Source organism: Arachis ipaensis, chromosome B8 (genome assembly GCF_059453495.1).
Source record: "Arachis ipaensis isolate K30076 ecotype BB chromosome B8, ASM5945349v1, whole genome shotgun sequence".
NCBI lineage: Eukaryota > Viridiplantae > Streptophyta > Magnoliopsida > Fabales > Fabaceae > Arachis > Arachis ipaensis.
Window position 1 is genome coordinate 116593868 of NC_142443.1, and position 16225 is coordinate 116610092.

Below are 16225 nucleotides of genomic sequence, written 5' to 3' on the forward strand. Positions count from 1 at the left end.
GCTGCTGGAAAACGAAACCCTAGAGCTTAAATTGAGGTTCAATTTGTGTTAAAATCATGTAGAAAAGATGGGGTTTTAGTGGCTGCTAATTTATTATGAATTATAGTAAAAATCGGTTGCTGAAAAGACTGAGAAACGGGTAAAAACAAAGAAAGAATCTGAAGAATTTATGAAGAACACGAAGAACACTTTGAGTGTGATGAAGAACAATGAAGAACAGGCCTTAGATCTTAGAAAGAGAAAGGAAGTAAATATTTTGGTGTTTGAGGGGTTATTTTGTAATTTCTAAAAGTTAGGGCGGTTAAAGTAGAAATATTAAAAGTTACGGGTGGTAAAAAGTAAATTTTTAAAGGTTAAAAGTTAAAAAGGGGTAATTTAGAAAAATTAATGATAAAATAATAAATAATAATAAAATATTAAATAATAATATTTAATTAAAAATAATATTTTAATAAAAATAATAAAATAATACGGAAAAGGCAGTTTTCTGTAAAAGCTTTAGAAAGACAACTTTAAGCGCAGAATCTCATAATTACCTTCATAAAACACTTAGGGAGTGGTAAGAACATATTAGTGAGGCAAAGATAAATGAAAGATAAAAAGTTAAAGAAAAGATAAAAAAAACCAAAGAAAAGTCTGTAAAGTTTTAATGACAGAAAAACAGACAGAGACTAGTGAACGAACTAGGGCAACATAGTTAGTCCTGGAATTGCGAATAGGGTTAGGTATTATATGAAAAGTTAAACTGTTTCAGTATAGACTTAATGAACCTATACTTGGGACAGACTAACTATTCATACCAAAATTTACATAAGCTTTAAATACATACGTTAAACAGAGAAATCAGAACAGAGTAAAGAAACACAGAGAACAGAGTAACCAGAGCAGAATAAAAGGATACAGAGAAAAGAGTAACCAGAGCAAAGTAAAAAGACAAAGAGAAAAGAGTAATGTGATAAAGAGAAATGGTTTGAGTTACGATGTTGTAAAAGTAAAAGCTGTAAAGTTTGTATAGCATGATTGAACAGAGAAAGAAAGAGGTACTGCATAAGAATGTGAAAGTGATGATGATAATGAGAATGATTATGTGATTATCTGCTGCGTGAAGGCAGTCAGATAGATGGTGGTACGACCACTGAGAGTGCTTTCCTGGGATACTTAGCTATAATGCTATTCTGTAAGTCAGAGGACTCTTACAGAGGTATCGAGAACACACGACTAGCATATACTCCTGTAAGTTAAAGGACTCTTACAGTGAGAGTTTGTGTATGCTCTTGTAAGTCAAAGGACTCTTACAGAGAGTGTGTTGGGCAGATATAAGTTAACTAGCTCCGCCATGCAAGTCAAAGGACTCTTGCAGTGGTTTGCCTCACAAGTCAAAGGACTCTTGCGAGAGACATTGCCAACAGGAAAGCCTTACCTGGTCAAAGGACTCCGGGTAACGTCGGGAGCGGGTATGTAACCGACAAATGAGCTCATTACCTGCACTAGGGCTAGACATGCATCATACTTGGTTGCGCATTTCCTTTGTTATGTTTGTGGTATGAATGTATGCTTTCCTTGTTTGTATTCCATTCTCTGCGCTTGTGATATTTTCTTGTATTCTTCTGTTTGTGTTCTGCTATCTGTTTTCTCTATCTTCTCTACTTATCTGTGTTTTCTAATTACTGCTTCCTTGTATTCTTCTAATAGTCTGCTAAACAACATAGAATTAATGAACGTAACTAATAACCCCGGCCCTACTAAGAACTCCCCAGTTCTTACCCCTTCTCTCTCCCTTCCCCCTTCAGATGGAAGTAAGAGTACCTTACCATAGTTCGCTGATGACCGTTCGCAAGAAGAGGATTCTGCTCTAGATAGTCTTCTGAGTCTAGGGTGAATATCGTTCTCTGATTATATGTATATACTGTGAGACCAGCCAACGTCTGCACCCCGTTCGTATGCGCACTTTAACCTAAATCCGGTGTACGAGATTCCTATTGTGTGGCTACTTCATGAGGTACCAGAGAGACGTCCTGTGGAAAAGTCTGATCGTGCAGAGGAGTAGCAGATGATGTTCTATCTTTTGATGACGTTCCACTTGACTTGAGTTTCGAAGATCTAGAACGTACTTTCCCTCGCTTTAGTACTTTAGAGGGACTAGGTGAGTATATAGTCTAGGCTAGCCTAGGTGCCAGCTTAGGGACCTCTTGAACAGGTCAGGACCTGGGATGTTGTATGTATATATATGTATATAGATATTATTTAGCTATATCTAGGGGTGTTCTAACTAACAGTCTATATGCTAATAAAGGCTGAATCACCGAATGTTGTCAACTACTTGTGATGTATTTTTGTGTGGTTGTTTATAACTGTTTTATCTGTTATTACTTGTGAATTGATTATAAATGATTCTGTCTATTAATCCAAATGTTTTCAAAAAAAAAAATACACCACGCAAATTAACTACGCGTTTAACAACGAATCAGGCTCATATGATAAATAATAGATAATAATTAGGAAGACAAATTGGTAGCGCTCAGTTTCTGGTATGATCTAGACATATTGAAAATTGGGTCGTTACACTCTTGAACAACAATAAATTTAGTACACAGTCTACCCTTACAAGCATCTATTTGTCCAGTCTCTACATTCATTCTCTCTATCTCTACACTTAATCTCTCTATCTTCCTATCTTATGCCTTTAATTTGTTCATTTCAGCCTCCAACCAACCACTATCTTGTGTTCCCATAAGTCTAACATTTACAGTAGATATTCTTTGTCTTCTTATTGCACCCTCTTCATCAGCTCACTCAAAAAACTCACATCTTTTATTAGAAAAATAAATAGATTTTTTGTTTGAATTCTTTGACATTCCAAAAGTTCAAAAAATGAAAGTGTCCCCACAAAAGCAACAAATTCTCTTTTTTTTTTTTTTTTTGCCTTTGATCATCTACTCTTTGAACCTTCATCATCATCAATCTACTCAAAGACGTTGCATTATGACATCCTCCCATAAGAAATATACTTCTAACCATGATTTGTCACAATTGAAGAAGAGAGCACAACAACTGCTTCACCATAGAAACATAGGTGTCTTCTTTCAATGAAGTTGGAGACCCTTGATATAAAACTTCCTAAAGGAAGAAGAAAAGAGGATCCTTGACTTAGATCCATATCACCTTATGTGTATCTCAGATAATGTATAAAAATAAGAAATGAGAAGGAGAGAAATGCTCAATTCATACGAACCCTATTATAAGTGGAGGGTATAGGTAAAAATTTACACTTCACTCCATATTTTTTAAACATTTAACTAACGTTAATAGAGATGTAATTAAAAAAATCTGATATGGTATATGGAGTCAATTAAAAAAAAAGTATAAAGACTTATTGAAAAATCGGCAAAATTATAGGAATCGGTAGAATAATCAAACTTTTATTTTTTATTGGTACAAAACGAGTTTAATTCTTTTGTAGATAATTTTATTCAAGTAATAAATCTAGGCGTCTAAGTATTTTTTAAGTCAAGTTTCCAACCAAGTCGTCGTGTGTTTTTTCTTCGTACGTACGTATGCGTTGTTACTGCTGCTACTTCTTCTTCTTCCTCTTCCTCCTCCTTTATTATCTTCATCTTCTGTGCACTTCTTTCTTCAATGATATTATCGTCATTGCCGCCATCGACGTTGTTATCATTGCTACCACTACCGCCTTCTTCTTCTCCTTCTTCTCTTATATATGTTTAGTAAAGATACTGAGCACATAAATTTTGATACATGGCACATGAATATTGGTGCACAGCAGAAAATTTTCGGTGCTATACCAAATAAATTTTTGTGCTATATGTAAAAAAAATTATGTTATATCTATAAATTTACATACTATCTGCAAAATTTTTGTGCTGTATATAAAAATTTTTGTGTTTGATAACAAAATTTCTGTACTTTGTAACAATATTTTTGTGCTCCTGATAAAATTTCTATACTGAAGATGCACAGAGACAAAGAACCACGTCATGGCCAAGCATGTTTTATTTTTATTAGGTTTGTTCTAACTTAATTGGATTTGATTACCAAAATTATTTGTATATATAGTATTATTGTTTATTTAAGTCTTCTTCTTTTCTAAGTAAAAGTAATTTATTTGGTAAAAATTGATAATAGATTTATTATTTATTTTAGTAGAGAATAATAGTTGAAATATTAATTATTTGAAGGAAATTTTGACTAACAATTAATATGAGTATAAAATCATATCATATTACCCAAAACAATTAATATAAAAAAAAAATATTTTCTCCCTGAAACAAAATATCAGTTTTTTATCCTTTATAAGCAAAATGAACTTTACCAATTCTCAGTATTCTGAGGTTAACTCAAATTCAAACAAATGATGTGGTTTAAGGGTGTTCTTGTTGTGTTTATTGTTTCTGTGGCCTTGTTTAAATGGGTAGCTTCTCTTAATTCTAGTAGCTTCCCTGCAGATTTTCTATTTGGTACAGCATCTGCAGCTCATCAGGTTTTGTTACGTTTCTCTGAACTATTTTCATCATTTATTACATATTTATTATCAAATATATCTTTGTGAAGAAGGATCTCATTCTACCTTCTTTTCCTGCTATGCACATTCGCTTTTTTTTTCCATTTTTTTTTTTGTTTCCTAAAAGATTGAAGGTGCAACGTATGAAGGTGGCAAGAGCCAAAGCAATTGGGACAATTTCACACATAAATACCCTGGTTAGTTGGTACTTGGTACCTTAACTTTTATTTTGTTAATTTTTTCCTCGGCAAGCGATTGCACTTAATCAAACAACAAAACTATTGGGTTTGCTTTATTGACGAAGAAGCGATTCCATTATAGATTTAAAATCTTGAGCTACCACGCACTGTAGTCTTCTGTTTTTAACTCAGCTACTAGTCCTTGTAAAACTATTTATATATTTTTTATTCTTTTGAAACATACTTTTCTAGTAGCACTCTTGGAGTTTTGGCCATCATGATTTTTTATTGTTATTATTTTCTGTGTCTACACATTTTTTTTTTCGGTTCAATTACATTAGATGTCATATTATTTGTGGGATTACATGTTATAAATAGTGATTGGAGATTAAATTTAATATTTATCACTCTCACATTTGGTTTCAATTTATTTTAAATTTTATACAAGGTAGCAAAATTAATTGATTTTTCATTATACTGAAATCGCCCCTCTAAAGTATAGTTAAAAAAACTGGACCAGTCTGATCAATTCGATGGAAAAATCAACGAATTAGACTCTAAGTTGGTCCAATTTAATTCCCTGGTTGCTTGTTTTTATCCATTAGCTATTATCGATTTTTTTTTTTAGGTTATTAATGGTTAAATTGATCCTTGAAAGATGGTTATTCTCCAAATTCATTTTTAAAAAAATTTATTGATCAAATTAGTCATTCAAATATTACGAATTAGTTATTTTTGTCATTTTGTCACTCAATTAATAATTTTTGTCAATAATTGATGATATATAACGTTAACTGATAGCATATATGACAGTTAGAATGTCTAATTTATATAAATATATTTATGAAAACTATTAATTTAATCCATTTTTTCAATTATATAAACTCTAATCCTAATATAATTTAATGACACTAAATTGATAAATTTTTATAAATATATTTATTTAATATCTAATTAAATATGTTAGGTATCATCTATGACGTGAGTTAATATTCCATGTCATTAATTGTTTACAAAAACTATTAATTGAGTGACTGAAGGATGAAAAAAATTAATTTATAATTTTTGAAAAATCAATTTAAATTTTTTTTAAAAATAAATTAAAAAATTATCTTTTAAGAATTAATTTAATTATTAATCCCTTTCTTAATTCTTATACACTACACAACTCTTTAATCACAACTTAGCTAATGCTGCAAATCGAACCTGATGTGACATCTTAGGAGGCAAATAGGTTTGCCATTAGTACACTACACAAGCTTCAGCCATTACAGGACTTGTTTAATTTCTTTTTTTGGGTGTTTATTGGGCTTGTTTAATTTTGTTTTTGGTGTCTATTGAGCTTGTTTAATTGATTCATTTTAAAAATATATATATTTTAAAAAATTCTACTATCATTTTTTAGATACTAAAAATTTGAAATGACAAATTTTATTTATCATTTTTAATCAGGCTAATAAACTCGAATCCGCGACCTCTTAGATGAATATGGTGAGACTAAGCCATTTAAATTATAACTCATTGGCCTCACAGTTATTTACACATATTTAAAAAATGTAATAAATACAAATTAATTAATAAATGATTAAAATCAGAAAATAATAATCAATCTAATATAAAAATTACTTGTTATGAAAAAAAATATATAATTATTAAATTATGACCGAATTAACCAGTCATCCAACGATTGAATCAATAATCTATTAAGTCAGCATCTTAACTAGATCTATTATTGATCCGATTCTCATAACTATACTTTAAAATAAGATTGATCTCATTTTATCAATTATTTCTGGTATAAGATGAATTTTAAAATTGTTTCTCTAAATAGAAACATCATATTTAAACTCCAAAAATACTCCCTTTGGAGTTGTTTAGCGCCTCCACCGTAATGATATGAATTTATCAATTAAATGATTTTATTTATTTGTTTATTTTTTTAATGAAAAATATACGAAGTATTATTTCAAAAAAGATCAAAGGCAGAGTTACAAATAAATCATATAGCCTATGATAGCATCCCCTTTAAAGCGCTAACCTCGTGATAGCCTCTTATGAAAAAAAAAAAAAAAAAAAAAAAAAAAAAAAAAAAAAAGCCATGATAGCATCTTCATGTTCTGTCCCTGTATAAATAGGTTGCCACTGTTCTTTCCGCATTCTCCCCCTCTTGTTTCTACAATTTTTCTGACTTTTCTCTTGAAAAATCTTGTGCCAAGAAGTTGTGGTTGATGAACTCAAGCTTTAGAAAATTGCAACAACTTTTGCCAATAAGTACTTACAAATGAATTGAAATTATATATTGCCCAAATTGAATCAACTTGGTCACAGTGTTTAATCTCGGCTTGTGTACATATTAATTCATTGGCCAATAACAAATTTTTAAATGAAATTCTGATCTACCGCAACGCTAAAAGATACCCAAAAAACAACACATATAGCACACATTAAGTACAAAAGGAAAAGTTAAGAATCTTTGGATAATTTAATGGGTCCGATTCACTAATTTAAAGAAGAAAAATTCAAAATTCAAAATTTTCTACTGCTGAGTTCATTCTTACCATATAAATGATACCTATGTATGACATTTGCTTGTTGTTTAAGGTAAAATTTTCGACCACAGTAATGCAGATATTGCAACTGACTCATACCATCGCTACAAGGTATTTTGGTTCTCCTTGTTCGAATATAACTAAAATATATATCATCTTAAAAGTTATTTTCTCTTAGTGGTTGAGGTTTGATTTTCAACTAGATAAATTGATAATATTATTATCTTTCTTTTTAAAAAAAATCAGGAAGATGTTGGTTTGATGAAGGATATTGGATTTCAAGCCTACAGATTTTCAGTTTCCTGGTCAAGAATTTTGCCAAGTAAGAAATTCTCTAATCTTATTTACATTTATAATTGATTGGTTTAGTTACTACAGAACCAATACTTTTCAGCCAATAGATTGTGTAGGACCTAACTAATTATTAGATTTAGATACATTCAAATGTATCACACTCAATTTTCCCTTTCACCATCAGTTATAATTATGAAAAAAGAAAAATCATATAAGTCCTATATTCTTGCCTAAGAATCCTCCTAAATTATAAATTAACATCCAAAATTCAAACCACTCACGTTCATTGTCAAATTAAAATATATAAATACACAGGTAATTAAACGAAAAAATAAAATAAAATAAAACATGCATCATTGTCAAATTGAGTTTTGATTCTCAACCAACAGTGTCATTGGTCGATTCCAAATGAGTTTTGTCATTACTACATACAGTATCATCTTGATATATACAAAGTAATTAAACATTTTTAATTAAATTTTGACATCATTTATTTATGAGGAAATTTCACTCTCCTCCCCTGCGAGATGCTAAAATGACACTCCCCTTCCCTCTATTTTATAAATGTACATTCTCCTCCCTTTTAACTTTTAAAAAATCTCCTCTTTAATCAATTTTAGATTTTTTGTGTTAACTAATATTAACTGTATCCATTTTTTAAGAAAAAATAAATTATTTTTTGAAAAAATACCTATTAGCAAAAATTTTATTTTTTATCATTAAATTTTGCTTATCAAAATACCCTTTTAATAAATTATTATTTTTATTGATTAAATTGTATTTTTATTAAAATAATTTTAAAAAAATTAATAATTAAATTATTTTTTTTAAGATACCTACCCTTCAATAATTTTTTAATTATTAAATTGTGATTTTACCAAAATTTTTGTTAACAATTATTTTTATATTTTACTATTAATTTTTTGATATCAATATATATTATTTTAACATTAAATAAAAAATCTTACCACTGTTAATATATATAAAAATTAATATATATTGATATTGAAAAATAATCTTACTAAAATATTTTATTTAATATTAAAATAATATATATAGATATCGAAAAATTAATAGTAAAATATAAAAAAATTGTTAATGAAAATTTTGGTAAAATTATAATTTAATAATTAAAAAATTATTGAAGAGTATTTTAAAAAAAAATTACATAATTATTAAATTTTTTAAAAAATATAATTTAATCAATAAAAAAATAATTTATTAAAGAATATTTTGGTAAGCAAAATTTAATGATAAAAAATAAAATTTTTACTAATGGGTATTTTTTAAAAAAATAATTTATTTTTTTTAGAAAATGGATAAAGTTAACACAAAAAGTTTAAAATGGATTAAAGAGGAGGTTTTTTAAGTCAGAAGGGACTAGGGAGGAGAATATACATTTATAAAATAGAAGAGAGGGGAGTGTCATTTTAGCATCTCGCATGGGATGATGGGAGAAAAGTGTAATTTTCTCTTTATTTATTAAGCACCTATTTAATTAGTTAAGTTCTACTTCTTCTTTATGGCATACTAATAATGTATTTTATCATTTATAGTAATTCTAACGACATTATATATACTTCTGATCATATCATGTTGAATTGAAATTTTTCCTTGATTCTTTCATAGCAGAAACTGCAACTAACTAAACTCATTTTTAGGTGGACACTTAAAGGATGGAGTTAACCAAGAAGGCATCACATATTACAACAATCTCATAAATGAACTTCTATCAAATGGTTAGTACTCTGTTTGAAGTCAACTCTCTGTCACTCAAAATGATAATACCGAACTTCAACATTATTGTATCTTATACTCAGGCCTACAACCTTTTATAACATTATTCCACTGGGAACTACCTCAGGCTCTTGAAGATGAATATGGTGGTTTTCTGAGCCCAAAAATTGTGTAAGCAATAGTAATTAATAACATATATAGTATCCTACCATCCCCTCTCTTCTTTCAGCATTTTTTTAATTTTAGATTTTATGAAGCAAAAAGAAAAAATAGTAAAAATAATAAAAAATTATTTTCTATTTTTATCTTCTGTTATTTTCTTTGTTTTCTTCAAAAACTTTTAAAAATAGAAAACAATGAAAATGAAAATAGAGAAAATGAAAACACAAACCAAAAGGGTTTTTATTTATGCAATTTCTGTATTTTCGTATTAAAAACAATATCAAATTGCAACCTTAACAAATTTGCAAAACTCAAACTGATCCTTTTTTTTTTACTATTAAATATTTTTACAGCGAAGATTTTGCAGATTTTGCAGAAGTATGCTTTAGAGAATTTGGTGACAGAGTTAAACATTGGATTACTTTGAATGAACCACTACCCGTTAGCCTGCAAGGTTATGCGCATGGTATGTTCCCACCTGCAAGATGTTCAAAGTGGATACGCCCAGATTGTGAAGCAGGTGATTCAAGTACAGAGCCCTATATAGTTTCACACTATCAACTCCTTGCTCATGCCGCCGCTGTCAATGTTTATAGGGACAAATTCCAGGTTAATTTACCTAATTATTATCAAACCTTCATATTAAGACAAAATCATGCATTTTGTTGTTAGCAAAAAAATAACTGACTGTGAATAAAAAAATAAATTCAATTATTTAACGAGAAATATTCGGAGATTAACATTTTTTTGTCAATATTAGTCAATGTTATGCACTAACAACATATTTTTTCGATAGTTAACAACGTATTTTATATGGTTAGGATTTAGGATTTAGAATTTAGTTTTTAATATTTAAAATTTAGCCAATACTGTTTTTTTTAGATATTACATATGAAAATATGTCGGTTGATTAAGTGTTGGTCAAAAATGATAAATTTTGTTGGTCGATTATTCTTTTCTTATATTTATCCATGAAAGTCATGTTGTTGATAGAATTGTATTGTCAGACATAAAATGGTTTACCTATGTCTATATAATGAATTAAACTTTTAGGAAAAATAGTTTATGAGTTAATATCAATTTTTTTATGAATAAAAATTTTGAATTTACTCCCTGTTGAATTTTAACACAACAAAAAGGATCTGATATACCAAACGAATTTTTGTTCATAATTTTGGTGGTTCATTGGTTGACAATCAATTATTTTGTAACAGAGTTCTCAAAAGGGTGAAATTGGGATAGCCTTAAGTGTTCCTTGGATTATGCCACTCTCACCATCAAAAGCTGATGTAGACGCAGTATCTCGTGTCCTTGCTTTCTTCGATGAGTGGTTTGTTCTTTTAGACTCATTACCAACTTTGGTTACTCTTGTTTTCTTCCATTAAGAAAAGGAGTTCAACTACTATATTTTTATAGTTATACTAAATTCCTAATTAAGTTCTTATAATTTAAATTTAAAATTTAAATCTATATACTAAATAATTATTAGATTACACTACCTATATTATACTATTTGGGTGCAATCTTTTTCAAGACCCAGTTTAACATGGGATGTTTGTGCGTTGCTCTGCCCTCTTAAATGATAATGACTTGATGAATAGTTTAATCTAAAAAAAAGATATGCATCTTTAGAACAGTGATTAAAACAATGATCAAGTCTGAAAATCCTCTCTTGTTGGGTTTGAATTTGGAAGGTACATGGGTCCATTGTACAATGGTGAATATCCTGCTGTAATGGTTGAGAAACTTGGAGATCGTTTGCCAAAGTTTTCTAAGAGGGAATCCGCAATGATTAAAGGGTCCTTCGATTTCTTAGGATTAAACTATTACACTGCAACCTATGTGGGTGATATTCCTTGCCAGCGTGAAAATCTAACTTTTTTGGCAGACTTTTGCGCATTGTTCAGTGGTAATCAAGCTTATATCTGTTTGTTGCTTCATGCTATTCCCGTTTAATTTGCATTTTACTTGCAATTGATCTATTTTGTTGCTTCAGCTACGCGAGATGGAATTCCCATTGGTCCCCAGGTACCTTAATTACATATACAGATTACAGTTAATATTCTTTAAATTATTCAAATTCTTTTATGAGAACCTTCATATATTTGCATTAGTATCAAATGACATCATTAGTCTCATTTTAAGTAAAATTGTACATTTTATATTTGTTTGTCAGGATTAACTTTTAGCGGTTTGGCAGTTGAACTATAAGTGCCTATATCATGCATGCTCAAATTTGTTATCTTAATTTTGATTTATACAAAAGTATATCAAATAAATTTGGACTCATATGAAATTTTATAGATATGATTTACAATACACAAAGTCATAAGCTTCTAATACAACTAAAAGGTTACTAAAGTTTCTAACATGCATTTGTTAAAATTTAAAGTGGCCTGTCCAAGCTAGTTTCAAGCTTGGCATGAATAATTGTAGAAGTTTCCAAGCTCCATCTGTGATGCATTCCCGTCTTTTTTCATATTTTCTTAAAAGAATGGAGCAAAATAATCAGGGACAAAAGTATAAAAGTTTGTGTCTCATATTGTATCTTAGGCTATGTTTGGTACTGAGAACAAGATAAGATAAAATACTAAAAATAAAACGTAAAGAACAGCGACACAAAAATTAGTATTTTTGTATTTTGTTTGGAGATAAACTAGAACAAATTATAAAAGTTTAATTTATTTTCATTTTTTTCATTCAAAAAATTTGAAAAGAAAAAATATAATAATAAAAAATTAATAAAAATAATGAAAGAAAAAATAAAAAATAAGTTATCTTTTATTAGTGGTTTTTGTGTCTTTCCTGTCAAGATGAATATAAAATACACTAATTTAGTGTCTCTGAACACACTATCTTTGTCTATAAAATACACTGAAAACATATATTTTATGTGTATTTATGTATTTCTTTGTCCATCAAAATTTTGCGTCAATTTCAACAAATAAAATGTATTTCTTTGTCCATCAAAAGATCTATTTTGGTTTTTTAAAAGGGTAAATTTGCCCAATATGCCGAAAGACTAGGTGTGACTTCAAACCAACCCAAGTGTAAACTAACCTTGATTTTCTGTTGATAAAAATGTTAAATGTTTATGTGGCGCGTGTCAGACATATCTTTTAAAAGTTATTTTTGTAGTGGAATTGAGAAGTTAATAATGTTACAGACTGCCACAGATTGGTTGTACTCCTATCCTCAAGGAATACTAGACCTATTAGAGTACACCCAAGAGAAGTATGGTGATCCAATCATTTACATAACAGAAAATGGTATGCTGCTTACTTATGTTTATCATCATTTTTCTTAAGAGTTGAGTTTATACCAAGTTATAATGCAATTATTTTGCTTCAATTCAATAAATCGTGTTCTTGAAATAATTGCAGGAATTAATGAGCCGAATGATGGTACAAAGGCTCTAGATGACAACTTTAGGATAGACTTTATTGTTCAGCACCTTTCATATATTGAAAAGGCCATAAGGTATGTTTTCATTTGCAACAAGAGAGCATGTTCATGATGATAAAGGCAAGTAACAAAAGTAATAAAAGTTGTCACAAAGATACTCCTTGTCTTTGATAATATGTGTGTCATTTGTATTTTTAAGATTTTAAAATATTTGACCAATGTACAACATTTAGGTAGTATTAACTTTTTCTCCTCAAATTTTTTTCTTAATAATAATATAATTAAAAGAAAGAAGTTCTTTTTTCTTTTTTTTTTTTATCTCACATTGATAATGGAGTCTATTGACATAATTTTCATTTTCAGGATTTTTTTCTTGTCCTTTTTTTTTAGAAGCATATTATATAAAACGAAAGGAACATCTTTTTTAACGATAAATTTTTAATCATAACAAAACCAGATTTCTTATAATGACATCGTGAAACTTGTTCATTATGTTAACCTCTTTGGAAGTCAATATTTACTGACCTAACACTTGAAATTTGGAATAATTTGATGTAGGAATGGCATCAAGGTGAAAGGATACTTTGTATGGTCATTATTGGATAATTTCGAGTGGTCTTATGGTTACACTGTTCGGTGGGGAATTATTCATGTAGATTTCAAGAATGATTTAAAAAGGTATTATAAACAATCAGCTTTGTGGTTCAAAAGGTTTCTTCATCAATGAATATTTGTAACTTGACCAAAGTTATGGAAAATAAATATTAGTCACTTTCACTATTTATCTATTGTTCTTCTATATATATTTTGTCTTTTCTCGACTAAATTAGCTTTTGCACTTAGGTATGTAATAAGAAAAAGCAGAGAAGCTTGAGAGATGTGGAAATAAAATTGATTGTGTTATTTTTTTTCATTATTCACTCTGAGTGTATAGAATTTATACATAAATTCTATGAAAAATCTTTTAAATTCATCATAAGATTTCTATGCTAATAGAATAGTAGTGACTAGTGAAAACTAATTTATTCTAGAAGGTGAGAGGAAGATTACTTATTGAAAATGATGATGATGGAGGTGTATTTGATTGAGATGGAAGGATAGTGGTCTGAGTAGATGATGTAGGATTGGAATGGAAACAATTTTTTTAAAGGAATTGATAATTATTATTTTTATAAAGGGTAAATTTGTATTTAACCCTTTATATTAGGCGAAAGTCCCGTATGTTGTAAGTGTAAGGAGTGATGAAGTTAGTCTCACATCAAAAAAAGCAAGAAAGAGTGAGAAATTTATAAGATGAGAGACTCATTAATTTATTACCTTAAGGTTTTGAGTTGGATGTGGTGTCTTTTCATCTTATGTTATCTCACATGATTCCTCTCCGAAATCTTCCCGGTGGTCAAGAGCTCCCCACGGTTGGCCCATCCCAACAAGTGATATGGAGAAGTGTTGAAATTGGTCACACATCAAAAAAAGCAAAGCAATGTGATGTATTCTCATCTTATGTTATCTCCCTTAATTACTCCTCAAAATTCCTAATATTTGTAGTTATTTGTACTTGAAACTTCACTTTACCCTCGTTGGTGTTGAGTTTCCATATTTGTATCTCAAAAAAATGAACGAACAATAATTGGAGCAGATTTATATCTTTTCCCCCCTCAATTTTCTTTTGTTCTTGTAGTTGTTGGAAAAAAAAAAATTTGAAATTTTTAATTTGTTCATCTTATTTTAGGTTGAGAATTTGTACAGGAAAACCAAAGATGTGAAATATCTCAAAATGATCCATTTAAGTGAATCCAACATATGGACTCTTAGGTTTTTGCAAATTATAAGAGGCTTTTGTTTTTCTTTTCTCGTCTTTTAGGTTTTGAAATTGATTTCACGTTTTTTTTTCCTCAAACTTTTCCCAAGTTGAAAAATGAATTACTTTTCTTCTTTATAGGCAATGAAAACTCGTTAAAATGGTTTTTTCTTACTCTTCATAAGCTGTAAATGCAAGCTTTATGGATTGAAAAGAAAGAATAAGTTTTTCATAAGCTACTAATTAAATACATATAAAAAATTATTTTTCAAAATAAAGAATTAAGTTATTAAAAGAAAAAAATTATTATTTAAAATCATAGAATTCATTATAAAATTGTTTATTATATCACCATAAGTGATCTCAAAAATTATTTTAATCTACCAATAAAAAACCACTTAAACTAAGATGCTAACATATTCTATTGTAAACAAATCCAAAGACTTGATAATAAGAATGTATAGTTAATGTATTCTAGGAAAAATATTTATGCACGATTCAATCCTTTTTCGTACACTTTTGTCGATTTTAGTTGTATAATGTATTTTCTTTTCTAGTAAAATTAGGTTATTCAAGTCAATCAATTCTCTTTTCTCAACTCAAGTTCAGAATACAAATAAAGTGGGGTCTCAAAGTGATAATGGGCCTGATGAGGAATCAAATAATTCGAATGAGAAAAATAAGAATTAGGCCAAGTGAAAGAGAAGGAAGAGATAGAGTGAGAAAACCCCCTAAATAATACAAAAGATTATTTGTTACTAAAATAAATCCCTAAATTTATAAACCGAAGTATTGGAACCTCGGGTCGTTCTCCTTAGGAATTGCGATAAAGTGTCTTATTATTGGTTATGAGATATGTTTTGGAGTTTTTGGGATAAGAGACATGAAATGTAAATGGCAATGAAATAAACAAATAGCTATAAAGGTCTTGGCAAGGTTTGGTGGTCAAGGATCTCTATCCCTATCACTAACCACAACATGAGAATTGGTAAGAATCAATCCCATTAAGTCATTCTCTAACTAGTAGTAAAGAAAAGTCAAATGAGCTATATCAATCCAAGTCCATAAGTCCTAGTTCTCCACCAATTCAATTAGTGAGATCTAGAGTTAATGGCTCCCAATCATCAATCACTTGGACATTAGTAACTCAAGAGTTCCTAAGTTACCTTCCCAAGCCAAGAGTACTAAAATTCTACTCTAACATCCTTCCAAGTATTTTATCAAACACTTGGAAGGTATAAAAGGAAAGTATAGTAAAATTGCAAGAAAAGTAAATGTACACTACTCAATTGCAAGGAATTAAACAACAACAAATCAAATGAACAATAAAGGAACATGAATCATAAATTGCATTAAAGGAAAAGGGAAGAACAAAAGTGCATCAACATAAAAGTAAAGAATTACAAGAATTAAATGCAAAGCTAGAAAGAGGAAATGTAGAAGAAGAAGAAATTGCAAAGAAAAAGTAAATCAAAGTATGAAATTAACCTAGATCTAAGAAATTCTAATCTAGATCTAACCTACTCCTAATTCTAGAGAGAAGTGAGAGCTTCTCTCTCTAAAACTAATTTTCCCTCCAAAA

General features: G+C 29.1%; 1 protein-coding gene across 1 annotated transcript; it reads left to right on the top strand.

The window, feature by feature from the left end:
* The first annotated feature begins 4337 nt into the window (after positions 1–4337).
* Positions 4338–13765, top strand: LOC107611364 (beta-glucosidase 12-like). The gene is made up of 13 exons (XM_088496470.1): positions 4338–4498; positions 4647–4716; positions 7300–7358; positions 7494–7569; positions 9203–9280; positions 9362–9449; positions 9794–10049; positions 10655–10770; positions 11135–11349; positions 11437–11468; positions 12607–12709; positions 12824–12920; positions 13404–13765. The coding sequence occupies exons 1-13, from the start codon at positions 4370–4372 to the stop codon at positions 13570–13572; spliced, it is 1488 nt and encodes a 495-aa protein (XP_088352596.1). The 5' UTR covers positions 4338–4369; the 3' UTR covers positions 13573–13765.
* The last annotated feature ends 2460 nt before the right edge of the window (positions 13766–16225 follow it).

What these genes read in the sequence shown, in the direction of transcription:
- LOC107611364 (XM_088496470.1), top strand. Translation starts at nt 4,370, where the DNA reads ATGATGTGGTTTAAGGGTGTTCTTGTTGTGTTTATTGTTTCTGTGGCC. An exon ending in TTTCTGAGCCCAAAAATTGT is followed by an intron (nt 9,450 to 9,793) that starts GTAAGCAATAGT and finishes ATATTTTTACAG; the next exon opens with CGAAGATTTTGCAGATTTTG. An exon ending in TTTATAGGGACAAATTCCAG is followed by an intron (nt 10,050 to 10,654) that starts GTTAATTTACCT and finishes ATTTTGTAACAG; the next exon opens with AGTTCTCAAAAGGGTGAAAT.